This window comes from Carlito syrichta, unplaced genomic scaffold (genome assembly GCF_000164805.1).
Source record: "Carlito syrichta isolate Samal-C Ts95f unplaced genomic scaffold, Tarsius_syrichta-2.0.1 Scaffold308124, whole genome shotgun sequence".
Classification (NCBI taxonomy): domain Eukaryota; kingdom Metazoa; phylum Chordata; class Mammalia; order Primates; family Tarsiidae; genus Carlito; species Carlito syrichta.
Window position 1 is genome coordinate 84,926 of NW_007252220.1, and position 12,441 is coordinate 97,366.

A 12,441-nucleotide genomic window follows, 5' to 3' on the forward strand; every position below is an offset into this window, starting at 1 on the left:
ACGGTAGTAGTATTAACTAACTAGATCTATTGAATTTCAAAGAACAGCCCTCTAACTAACTTGTTTACACAAAAAACATGGGTATGATTTAGTGTTCATACTGGTTGACATTTTAAACAGAATCAAGGTGCACACAAGTCTTAAAACCATGTGAAAAAATTAGTTAATTGTTGCAAAGTGGAATATCTTACTTCAGATGCATTTTATGACACTATTCTACGGATTATGCTTATTATACAAGTTATCTCCATGGAGACTTAGTTGCTGCCAGTGTCTTCTGCCCTTGTAGTTAAGTAGATGTCTGACTTACACAGTCATCATCCAAAGGTCTGTGAGCAGTACTATATAAAATCATCCTAGAAAAGGCATCCTGGGAAATTAGGATGGTGAAAGTTCAGGAGTAGACTGATTTGAATGCTGGATATAAGACTTGAGTATGATTGTAGCTTGCCAGGTTTATTTCAGATCATATGTGAGGCATTTTAGATAAATTCTTGGATCATTTGCAGGGAAGCTAGATATTAATAACTAGTCTATGGTTCATTGTAGTTTCTTGAAAAAATTATAAGCTAGACACAGGGCTCGTGTGTAGGTTTTAAGCACTTTTGTAACAGTGAGAAATGCCTTTTTGGAGATGGATAACTTTCAACATTTACTAACTTGGCATCTCTGCCAGTTTAGTTTCTGGGTATATTTCCTGTGTTGGTCCTCCCCTTCCTCTTTTGCATTAATCAGACTGTTGGTGAGATAGAATCGAAGCATTTGTCTGTGTAGCCCGTTGCTGTGTTCCATCGGTGTTTGATTTATAATTGGATCTTCAATCAATAAGTGTAAATACAGTTTTTGATCTGTAATGCTTTTATACAAAGTTTTTTATTTTAATAAAATTTTTGTTTTAAAAAAAGTCATACATTTTGACATTAAATAATTTTAAAGCCATCAGATGTGACTTGTTTTGTCCTAAACTTATTGTAAAACCTAACCTCATGGAACAATGTGTCTTTCTCAGAAAAAAATGATAATAAATAGCTAATAATAATTCAGTACTTATTATGTGCAAAGCACCCAAGTACTTTACACATATTGTATCACTTAATCCTTATAGCAACCTGATAACATAAATAATTTTATCCTCAATTTACAAATGAGAAAACTGAGACACAGAGCAATTAAATAACTTGCCCAAGGTCACATAACGAGTGTGAGAGCTAGAATATGAATACATACCAAAGTATATGCTGTACATTATCATAAAAACTCCCTCCCTAAACATGTCATTAATTAAAAGAGAACTTCAAGCCGGGCTCGGTGGCTCAGCCTGTAATCCCGCGCCTTTGGGAGGCTGAGGTGAGTGAATTGCCTGAGCCCGCGGGTTCGAGACCCGCTTGGGCAGCGAGACCTCATCTCTACAATAAATCAAAAAATCAGCCGGGCGTGGTAGTGCATGCCTGTAATTCCAGCTACTGGGAAGGCTGAGGCAGAAGGATCGCCGGAGCCCAGCAGGTCGAGGCTGCGGTGGCCGGGAGCAGCCACTGCACTCCAGTCTGGGTGACAGAGTGAGACTCCAACTCAAAAAAAATAAAAATAAAAAAAAATAAAAGAGAACTCCATGTTCTAAGTGAGCACTCATTTCATTGGACTCCAAATATTTCTGAACTTCTCACTCTCCTTTCACAAGTCTTTTTAATTAATTCAGTAGCCACTAGTGGCACTAATTAGTGTCACTAATTCAGTAGCCACTAGCCACATGTGACTGTGAAATGCTTGAAATGTAGCAACTGAATTGAGACGTTCTGGAAGCATAAAATACATACCAGGTCAAAAACTTTGTGCAAAAGAGAATATAAATTATCTCAATTTTTACATGCATAACATTGAAATAAAAATATTTTGATATATTGGATTAAGTAAAATATATAACTAAAATTAAGTTCACTCGGTAGTTTTTAACTTTTTAAAATGTTCCTACTAGAAAATTTAAACTACCTGACTCGCATTATGTTTCTATTGGACAGCACTGTTGTAGACTTTTTCCATGTCCTTTCTGCAAGCATTGACATCTAGCCCTAATAATTCACCTAATGGCTTATTCTACCCATACCATCTGTGAACCCTACATTGTACATCTGTTTAAAGGAAGTATTGAGTTATGCTTTGGTTTTAATACCAGTTGTCTGTGGTGACATATATATTCTGTCATACATTCTACCCTTCCATAACTTTTTTTCATACCTAGTTGCAAAGAATCAGTAAATACATGAAAATAAGGAGAGATGGTGCATAACATTTGACAATAACTCCAGTCATTTAATTCCTCAGTAGTGCATTGAAATATGAAGAAACAGATTAAGTGTGCAATTATATGTATCACCACATTATAGTCAGCATGGCAAGTTACCCATTGAATGGCTAAATGTACACTTACTCAAAAGATTTGAGCTAAAGGGTTCATTTTCTAAAAGCTTAGTGTGACTCTTGTATCGTCTTCATTTTAAATATGACTGAAGTATTTTACATTCTTCCCTTAATAGTGCAAAATGCAAGATTTGGAAAAATAAAGGACAGGCAAAACTGCCGAAATAAGTGCCACATTTTTTAGAATAAAGGCTCTTTTTTTTTTTCAGAAGTTAGCTTCCAACAGAGAAGTTTGTAAGAATATATTTTTCCCTTAGACTTATTAACTTCTTACAGAATTTCAAGGGTAAAAAAGACTTTAAAAGTCAAATTCACTGCCAAACTAATCTTAATGTCCTCTACATTATTGTGTGTGTGGTATGTGTGTGTGCGTGCGTGCATGCGTGTGTGTGTTTGTGTGTGTGTGTGTGTGTGTGTGTGTATGTGTTGGAGTCTCACTCCGTCGCCCAGGCTGGAGTTCAGTGGCACACTCACGGCCACCCCAGCATCAACCTGCGGGGCTCAGGCGATCCTTCCACCTCATCCTTCCGAGTAGCTGGAACTACAGGTGCATGCTACCACGCCCAGCTAATTTTTTGGTTTATTGTAGAGATGATGTCTTGTCAAGTTGCCCAGGCTAGTCTCGAACCAATAGGCTCAGGCAAGGCCCTCACCTCAGCCTCCCAAAGTGCTGGTATTACAGGCTTGAGCCACCATGCCTGGCTGTCCTCTACATTCTAAGTGTTTGTAATGGGAAACACTCCTTTCCAATACTGCTGGTCATTGTCTTTGTCATTATCATCATCATCATTTTTCTTATATTGAGCTAGAATTATTAATCTGCAATTTTTATTTACCCATTGGTTTTATTTGTGCCCTCTGCTCTTAGATCATATAAACCAATTCCACCTGCACATAAAAGTCCTGCAATTAGTTAAAGATAAAGATAGTTGTCCCCCACCTGGAGAAGTCACTGGTTCCCACTCCTTCTGTATACACATTGTCTCATCCCAACATCTACAAGTACTAGTGATCTTTCACGCACAGTGCTGTAGCAAGTGGCCATCAAATGAGTTAGGACCTCTACTTCTTATTTAGCAGTAAGTGTTCAGCCAGAGATAGAAGGAGATATACCAAACAGTGTATCAGCTACTCTTCATTAATACTGGTCTCCAAGCAACTCTGCTGTCTCTCATTCCATTTTAAAGAGATATCCTTAACTCAGATCAGCGTCTAGCGGAACTGATGCAGTCATGCAACATGCATGTGCAAATCATGATGTCCCAGGTTGACCCATCAAGGTGTCTTGTTTACACTTCCATTTGCGTTGTCAAAGTAGAGAATGTGCCTCTTTCAAACATTCTTAACCAGTATTCTTTAACAAGAAACTACAACAAGAAGGAGCTGGTATTAGTCTCCAGGCACGTTTATTAGGGAAAAAAAAATTGATCATATTTTTAGCAGACAAAATGTCACCATTTTAACAAAGTCCATTCAAATGATCACTAAAAGGAGGCTTCTAAAATACTCAACAGACATGCATATGAGGAGGAAGATAAAATATGACTGATGAAGGGCCTGAGAGAATAGCACCTAGAACATAGTCTCATTCTCTGGATTTTTCTCCCATTTTTCTGATCCTTAAATTTTGATTGTTTTGTATGAAAACCATCTTAATTAAACAACTTCTCAAGAATGAGAGCCTTACCTTTTAATTGTTTATCTTAGCACCTAGTACAAGTGCACAGAGATAGTGGCGGTGAGTAAAATCGGGTAGACTTCACTTTGTACAAATGACATTCTGAACAAAAGTTATGTATATATCACAGTAAGCTAGCAGGAAATGACTGGGGAAGGTAGACACAGTATGTGGACAAACCCCTGGAGGCTGGAATCTAGTTTTAACTCTACCACTAATTTCCTCTATGACCTTAGGCAAACCATTTGATATTACTCCAGGCAATTTTTCCATCCATAAAATGAGATAGATAAACCCAATAATTGCTCAAGTTCCTTCCAGTTCTGATATTCCATGAAATCTTAGTTAAAAGATAATAATTACTCATATTAATTAAGTACTTGATTTGTGCTGGATACTATGCTAGGCAATATTTATATGCATTAACTCATTTAGTTTTCAAGTAACCTTGTGTAGTAAATAATGTTAAGGAGGTTAAGGAACTTGCCCAGGGTCATGAAATGTTGCACCTGGGCTTCTGACTCAGTCTAATTTCAGAGCTCCAAATATATAAGAGAAGCTTGGTATATATCTCCAAATATATAAGAGAAGCTTGGTATTTAAAGACACCCAACAGTGAATACTTTAGGAAACTAAATAATCATTTTCTAATTTATCAACTTTTAAGTTCTGACTGCCATGCTTTATAGCTTGAGTGTTTTCATTTGGTGTTTTGTTTTGTTTTTTTAAATCGGGTTATACCCTGTATTTGTTGAATGAATGAAAATTCTTAATAATTGAAGATTTAAAATGAAGGAAGATAGCAAAAGATGGAATTTAGTCATCCTTGCCTTCCCTCATCTTTGACTGATGGTTTCCTAAAGTATCATTATATAAATTGCTCAAAAGTGATACTGTGGGAAAATGAGTTAGAAAAGATGTTTTTAAAATATAGCTAATTTTGATCTCTCTCTCCCTCCCTCCTTTCCTCCCTTTCTATGTCTCCACTCTCCACAGTGACTGTTTTGAGTCCAGCAGAAAAAGGTAAGAGTATGTTGTAAATTGTATTGGTGTGGACTGTATGCTTCTTTCTATCGAAAAGTAAATTACATAAAAGCCTATAAATTGAGCAACTTTCCCAGTAATACACTTAGGTGAGAGGAAATTTTAAAATGACAGTGTTCAGGAAGCTTACCCAGAAATAGAACAGAACATATTTTCAGTGGCTCCTTTGGCTTTAGGACTGGAATTGAAAATCACCAGGATTTATGGTAGAGAAGGACATAGGTAACCATTCTGTCTGCCATAGTAATTCTAAGCTCTCAGTTTACCACTGCTGTCCTAGGTGCATTGCCTTTCTGCCTAACCCATCCCCCCTTCAAGGCAAGAGCCCTACAGAGAACTTTTTTTTTTGAGTTGGAGTCTCACTCTGACGCCCAGACTAGAGTGCAGTGGCTGCTCCCGGCCACCACAGCCTCATCCTGCTGGGCTCTGGCGATCCTTCCGCCTCAGCCTTACAAGTAGCCGGAATTACGGGTGCGCGCTACCACGCCCGGCTAATTTTTTGATTTATTGTAGAGATGAGGTCTCGCCTACCCAGGCGGGTCTCGAACCCGCGGGCTCAGGCAATCCACTCACTTCAGCCTCCCAAAGGCGCAGGATTACAGGCTGAGCCACCGAGCCCGGCTGAGAACTTTTTTTTTTTAAAGATGTGAGGTACAATTCAGGGTTAGGTATACAAATGTTTATTATGCTGGTACCCTTGTTGATGAGATGTGCCTCTCCATCCCCTGGCAGTTTCCCTCAACTGCCAATCCCACCCCCCCTTCCCCTGGCAGTTTCCCACTATTGCCAATCCCTTATAGTATTATGATAATTGTTCAAGGTCCATTTATGAGTGAGAACGTATGGCACTCTGTTCTTTGTTTCTGTGATAGATCACTGAGTACCTACAGGGAACTTTAACTCCGTCACCATCAGAATTCCAGTATATTTACTGTGTTCCTTTCCACTCCTCACCACTATCTTGGCTTGACCTGCAATTTATACTACCTTTCTAAAGTGATAGAAGCACTTTCTATTTTTAAAAACTGCAAGCTGACTGGGCATGGTGGCTTAAGCCTATAATCCCAGCACTTTGGGAGGCCAAGGTAAGAGGATTGCCTGAGCTCAGGAGTTTGACACCAGCCTGGGCAACTTGGAGAGATCTTGTCTCTACAATAAATTTTTAAAAATTTGCCAAGCATGGTAGCACGTGCCTGTAGTTACAGTTACTTGGAAAGCTGAGACAGAAGGATCACCTGAGCCCAGCAGGTCGAGGCTGCAGTGGCTGGGAGTGTGCCACTGTACTCCAGCCTGGGCAATAGAGTGAGACCCACTCAAAACAAAAAACAAAACAAAACAAAAAAACTCTAAGCTAAGCATGAGTCTTAACAAACTTTTAGCTTTATATTATTTTATCAGTAGTAGCCATAAGTATTTATGTAGCTACTTTATATAACTACTTTTAATTCTCACCTAATGGGAATCGTTATAATTTATTAACCTACCTAGAATTCATATTATGCTATGTTAAATCTCAAGTTTTGTGGGTGTGATGGCTTACACCTGTAATCCCAGCATTTTAGTGACTGAGACAAGGGGATCACATTGAAGCTAGGATTTTGAGACAAACTTGGGCAACATAACAAGACACTGTCTCTACAAAATTTGTTTAAAATTAACCAGGCATGGTAGCATGTGCCTGTGATCCTAGCTGCTTGGGAGATTGAGGTGGAAGGATTGCTCAAACCCAGGAATTTGACATCACAGTGAGCTATGATTCATCTCTGCACTCCAGCCTGTGTGACAGAGTGAGATCATGTCTCTTAAAAAAAAGAAAGAAAGAAAGCAAAGCTCCAGTTTTCTATTACTCATTTAGCAGAGGTGCTGGCAATAGAGGCAACAAAGTAGTGGGTAAACAGTAAACCATAGTATTTCCAGAACTCCAGCGGGTTCTGGAACTAGGCTGTCTGAATTCAAATTCTGCCTCTGCTACTTCCTAGTAAATTATTTTACTTCTTGTGCTCATTTTATTCATGTGTAGAATAGAAATAATAATAATACCTATTTCATAAAGTTGTGAAAATATAATGAGTCAATGTATGAAACACAGAACAGTGGTGAACAAAGAACATACTGAAGACTCAGTAAATGATAACCTTTATTATTATAGCATTAGAGCAAATCTTGAGTTGCCTCTTATACATGGCTTTTAAGTCAGAGATCATTTTGTATATTAAAATATTAAATAATTATAAATAAATATTTTCCACAATAAACTTTCAAGACAAGTTGGCTAGGGATTTAGATGACATTCTACCATTATAGAAATAGCAGTAATATTCTTCATATTATTATTGGAAATCACAATTTGTTGTGCTGGATACCATGTTAAGTTATATATATATATATATATACACACACATATATTTATGTGTATATAAATATATAGTTATGTTTATATCAACACAATGATGTAAATATTCTTATGTCCACTTTATAAAAAGGAAACTGAAATTTAGAGAGGTTAAATAACTTATCCCAGGTCATCCTCTAACTAGTAAGGTGGTAGGATTCAAACCCAGAAATGTCTGACTTCAAAGACGATGCTCTTACCCAAACCTACACTTGTGTTCTACTTTTCTTTTTTTTTATTTTAATTTAATAATTTAATTTAATTGTAGAGATGGGGATCTTGCTATGTTGCCCAGGCTGGCCTCAAACTCCTGGGCTCAAGCAATATTTCAGCTTCAACCTCTAGCCTCATCCTCCCCAGTAGCTAAAATTACAGGTGAGCACCACAACACCCAGCTTGTATTTTACTTCTCAAGCTACAATTCTTAAGTTTGTTTAACTGAGCCCTTAATTCAGAAATCTGATGCTCAATTGCTTTTCTCCAGTGTCCAGAGTACCGTATCTTCATTTTTTTCATATGTTATCAGATAACTTAACTATACCAGTGTGGAGCGTATTTTGTTAAATCCAACTCAATTGAAAGTCCTCCTGGTTGCATCTACCTGGTTGCATCTACCTAGTTGCCAGGATTTGAGTTCTCTAGGAGAATGTTTTCCCAAAGTGTGATTTTTATGGTCTTTTCTGACTCTAAGATTCTATTATTTTGAAGCACTTTTCCCCTGATAGTTCTTCACTTTGTCAAAACAATAAAGTATAAGATTAGATTTTGCTTTTTCATTATGCAGTGGGGCATAATAAGAGGATTTAAGAGACAGAAGATCTGGATTGAAGTTCAGCTCTATCATATACTAGCTCTATGACCTTTGAGAAGCAACTCAACTTCTCTGACCCTAAATTTCTATAAAATGAAGCCATTTTAATAACATCATACAGATGTATTGTAAGCTAGTGAAAGTATCCAGCAGTAAACTGCTTTGTAAATGTTAAATATTAACAATATTAGTTGTTACTTTTTTATATGTCAGGTTTCTCAAAAGCAGTGAAATCCATAAACTAAAATAGAATGTAATTGTAACCAGAAAGTCAAAGGTTAGACTTGTAAAGAACTTCAGAACACTAAGACAGGTTATAAAGGGATGCTGTGAAAGTATCAGAATACCTTTTAGAAAGTATCAGATGACAAACTGTCTGGCATAAATCAATGATCCTTGCCTAGAAACAGTCCAATAGTCTAATGACTACCTGAGATTCCTTCTAATCTTGTGAATCTATGACTTGTTTCAAATTATACTACACTATTAAAGTAGCATACAATACAGTATATAACTGCAAGTAGGAACATTATTTGGCTTTGACAAAGAAAATATAAGGCAAAGAAATGAAAGTCTCAAATTGCACAAACTTTATTCAGTTTACAAATGTTAACAAAACTATAGACAAGCATACTGAAAAAGATTTCCTTTTCTTGTCTATGTAATGATTCCTGTACTGGGTTGCAGAGTGTCCCCCCAAAATTCACATCCTTATTTGGAAATGAGGGACTTATGAATGTGATCTTACTTGGAAATAGAGTCTTTTCAGATGTAAGCAAATTAAGATGAGATCATATTCAGTAACCAGTATCCCTATAAAAAGAGAGAAATTTGGATATAGAGATACATACAAAGAGAGGACAGCCATGTGAAGACGAAGGCAGAGATTGAAGTTATGCTGCCACAAACCAAGGAACACTACAGATTGTCAGCAACCACCAGAAGCTAGGAAGAGGAACAGAAGAATCCTCTCCCGGAGCCTTCAGTGAGAGCATGGCTCTTCCTACAACTTGATTTCAGACTTCTAGTCTCCAGAACTATGAGGATAAATTTCTGCTGTTTTAAGCCACTCAGTTTGTGGTCATTGTCACCACAGCCCTGCCCTAGGAAACTAATTCCTGATAAATTTCAACCTCTAATTCACTGTTAAAAGATGATTTTAGTGTCAGACCTACTTGGGATCAAGTCTTGACTTTGCCACTTACCACATATTTGACACGGGGAAACTTTGCCTCTCTAAGTTTAATTTTCTTCCTCTACAAAATGGAAATAATACCCTTCATGTTTATTTTGCACACTAATGATAAGATGTATATAAGTCTTTTAGTTTAGGGCCTGGCACATGATAAATAAAAAAATATATTGTAGATTAACATTAACACGGGGGAGGATCTGAAAGGTCATTCTTCTATAAAGCATAACATATTTCAGGAATATGACTCCTTATGACTCCTCTTGTGGATAGATTGTCAAAAATCTGTGCATTTGTATTTTATAGGTGGAACAATTGACATCCAAAGAGGGAAAATACAGCATCACTATAGTCATGCTGATTATAGTGCACAGAAAGAACTGAAGTCCAAGTTATCTGAACCACAGTCCTGAATATTATGTATTATGTCAGCCTTGGGTTTACAGGACTCATATATTCTTTTTTTAAGACACGAGTTTGTATCTTTTTCCATAGATCATACTTTTAAAAACATGATAGTAATGTCTTAGTTTGTATTCATAAGTGTTTTGTATAGATGATCTCATTCAGCATATACTACACATAATTTGAAGATCATGACTAGAAAAAACTTTCCTCATCTATCCTTGAAGTGAGGATCTGGGATGACCTGGAGGTTAGGAATTTAGTATGGTCGAAGGATGGGATGAGGCTAAGAAATGATCTTAGGGATGAGATGGACATTAGGCATGATTCATCAGAATACTCACTTATAATCAAGGGTAATGCATTGCCCACAGTTGCTCTTCTTCAAAAAGGGTAATTAATCATTTTTTTTAACTTCAACTCATTCTCTGATAATTAATTTACATTTTGAATGGTTTGCATACTAAATTTTCTGATTTCTCCTTCAACATTAAAATGGTTGTAATTATTTACCTTTTCAATAGATGTAATTTCTAAATAATAAAACTGTTATGAGCTGACTTGTATCCCCTCAAAATGTATATGTTGAAGTTCTAACCTTCAGGTTCTCAGAATGTGACTGTATTTGGAGATAGGGCCATTAAAGAGGCAGTTAAGGTTCAATGAGGTCAACTAGGGTGGACCATATTCCAATCAGACTGGTGTCCTTATAAGAAAAGGAAATTTTGACAAAGATAGGTACAGAAGGAAGACCATGTGAAGACACAGGGAGAAGATGGCTATCTACATGCCAAGGAGAGAGTCCTCAGAAAGAGTCAACCCTGCTGACACCTTGATCTTAGACTCCTAGTCTCCAGAATTGTGAGAAAATATATTTCTGTTATTTAAGACACCCAGTCTGTGACACTTTATTATGTTAGCCCTAGCAAACTGATACAAGAACTTTATCGGGTTTCCATTTGAAAATACAGAGCATGAAATATCTGCTTCGTTTCAGGTTCTCAATTATACTAACCTTAATTCATTGGTGATATATTATGCATCAGAAAGTTGAGGAAGCATTGGAAGGAAAAAGTTTAATACATGTACGATCTTTTATGCAAGAAATCTTCGATTTGGTTTTGATCAGTTATCTCAATGTTCTCAATAATATACTATTTTAAATTTTTATTGCAAAATTTCTTTATAATGAAGATTTGGAAACCAAACAAAAGTCCCTGTTAGAGACTAGCTGACTTCTAAAAGACTCTTAAATATTAATATTATGTTACAAAAATAATATTTATTAAAAATTCATTTTGTGCCTACTTGATTTAGGCGAATTATTATGTGTCTAGGAGTTGATCTTCTCATTTGTTGTCTTGCGGGGGTTCTCTGAATCTCTTGTGTTTGAATTTTTGTATCACTGATTAGATAAGGGAAATTTTCTTGAATGATCTCGTGGAAAGTTTGTTCCAATGTGGTCTCTGTTTCTCTTTCTGCCTCAGGGAGTCCGATTATTCTTAGGTTAGGCCTCTTGAGGTAGTCACTCATCTCTTGAAGGTTTTGTTCTGTCTTTTTTAGCTTATTTTCTGTGTTTTTAAGAGTTTGGTTTATGTCTATATTTTGGTCCTCAAGCTCTGAGCTTCTTTCTTCTGCTTGGGTAATTCTGCTTTCCATGCTTATCAATTTGTTATTTATTTCATTCACAGTATTCTTTATTACTGTTATCTCAGATATCAGCTCCTTCCTAGTTTCTTTTTGTGTCTCCTCAATTTTTTTAATCTCTCCATTATTGTTTTGATATCTACATTTGCATTTTGAGACCCTTCATTCTGGGGACTTTTCATTGTTTGTATTCCAAAGTCAGTTTTCTCAGTGTCTGCTCTCCCAGGCATCTGGGAGAGACCAATACTCTTCTTTTGGTTTTTCTTCATTTCTGTAGATTTTTCTCCCTCTCCCCCTTTCCCTCCCCCTCTTCAATTTTGTTTTTGAGGGAAGGTGGGGTTGCTTTTATTTCTCTTCTACAATGACCTGTTCTTCCTTATGAGGGTCTTCTGGCTTCATTCACTTTTCCCTCTGCTTTACAGTCTGTCTATTCAGCAGTATGCAGTCTTGGTCCCTAGATTTAAAAAGGGGGCATATAGAAGAGGAAAATAATGGAGGAAGGGGGGGTCAATAGGGAGTTAGAAAGAGAGAAGCGCGAGAGGGAAAACAGATTTACATACCAACTATCAGGTGAGAATGAGATACAGGGCTGGGAAGAGGTGAAGAAAGACACATAAGAAAGAGTACTGATAGCTACACAGTACTAAAGAGTACTGATAGCAACACAGAGACAGGGCAATAAAATCGAGAAACAGTGTAAGTCAGAAGGTATACAACAAACGTGATCTAAACCAACAGTTACAATGATAAAATCATAAGTCAAAATAAGCGAAAGAGAGAAGTGCGAGAGGGATAACAGATATACATACCAGCTATCAGGTGAAAAACCAGTCACAGGATCGGGAAAAAGTGAAGAA

The 12,441-nt window shown here is 36.9% G+C and overlaps 1 protein-coding gene across 2 annotated transcripts in view; it reads left to right on the top strand.

The window, feature by feature from the left end:
• Positions 1-12,441, top strand: part of ZDHHC15 (zinc finger DHHC-type containing 15) — a 135,538-nt gene that overhangs the window by 21,946 nt on the left and 101,151 nt on the right. Inside the window, exon 2 of one of the 2 annotated variants that reach the window (XM_008064992.2) lies at positions 5,090-5,116. The exons of the other annotated variant lie outside the window; for it this stretch is intronic. Coding sequence (XP_008063183.1) covers positions 5,090-5,116 — 27 coding nt within the window. The remainder of the gene's footprint in view (positions 1-5,089; positions 5,117-12,441) is intronic. 2 annotated transcript variants of the gene reach the window in all.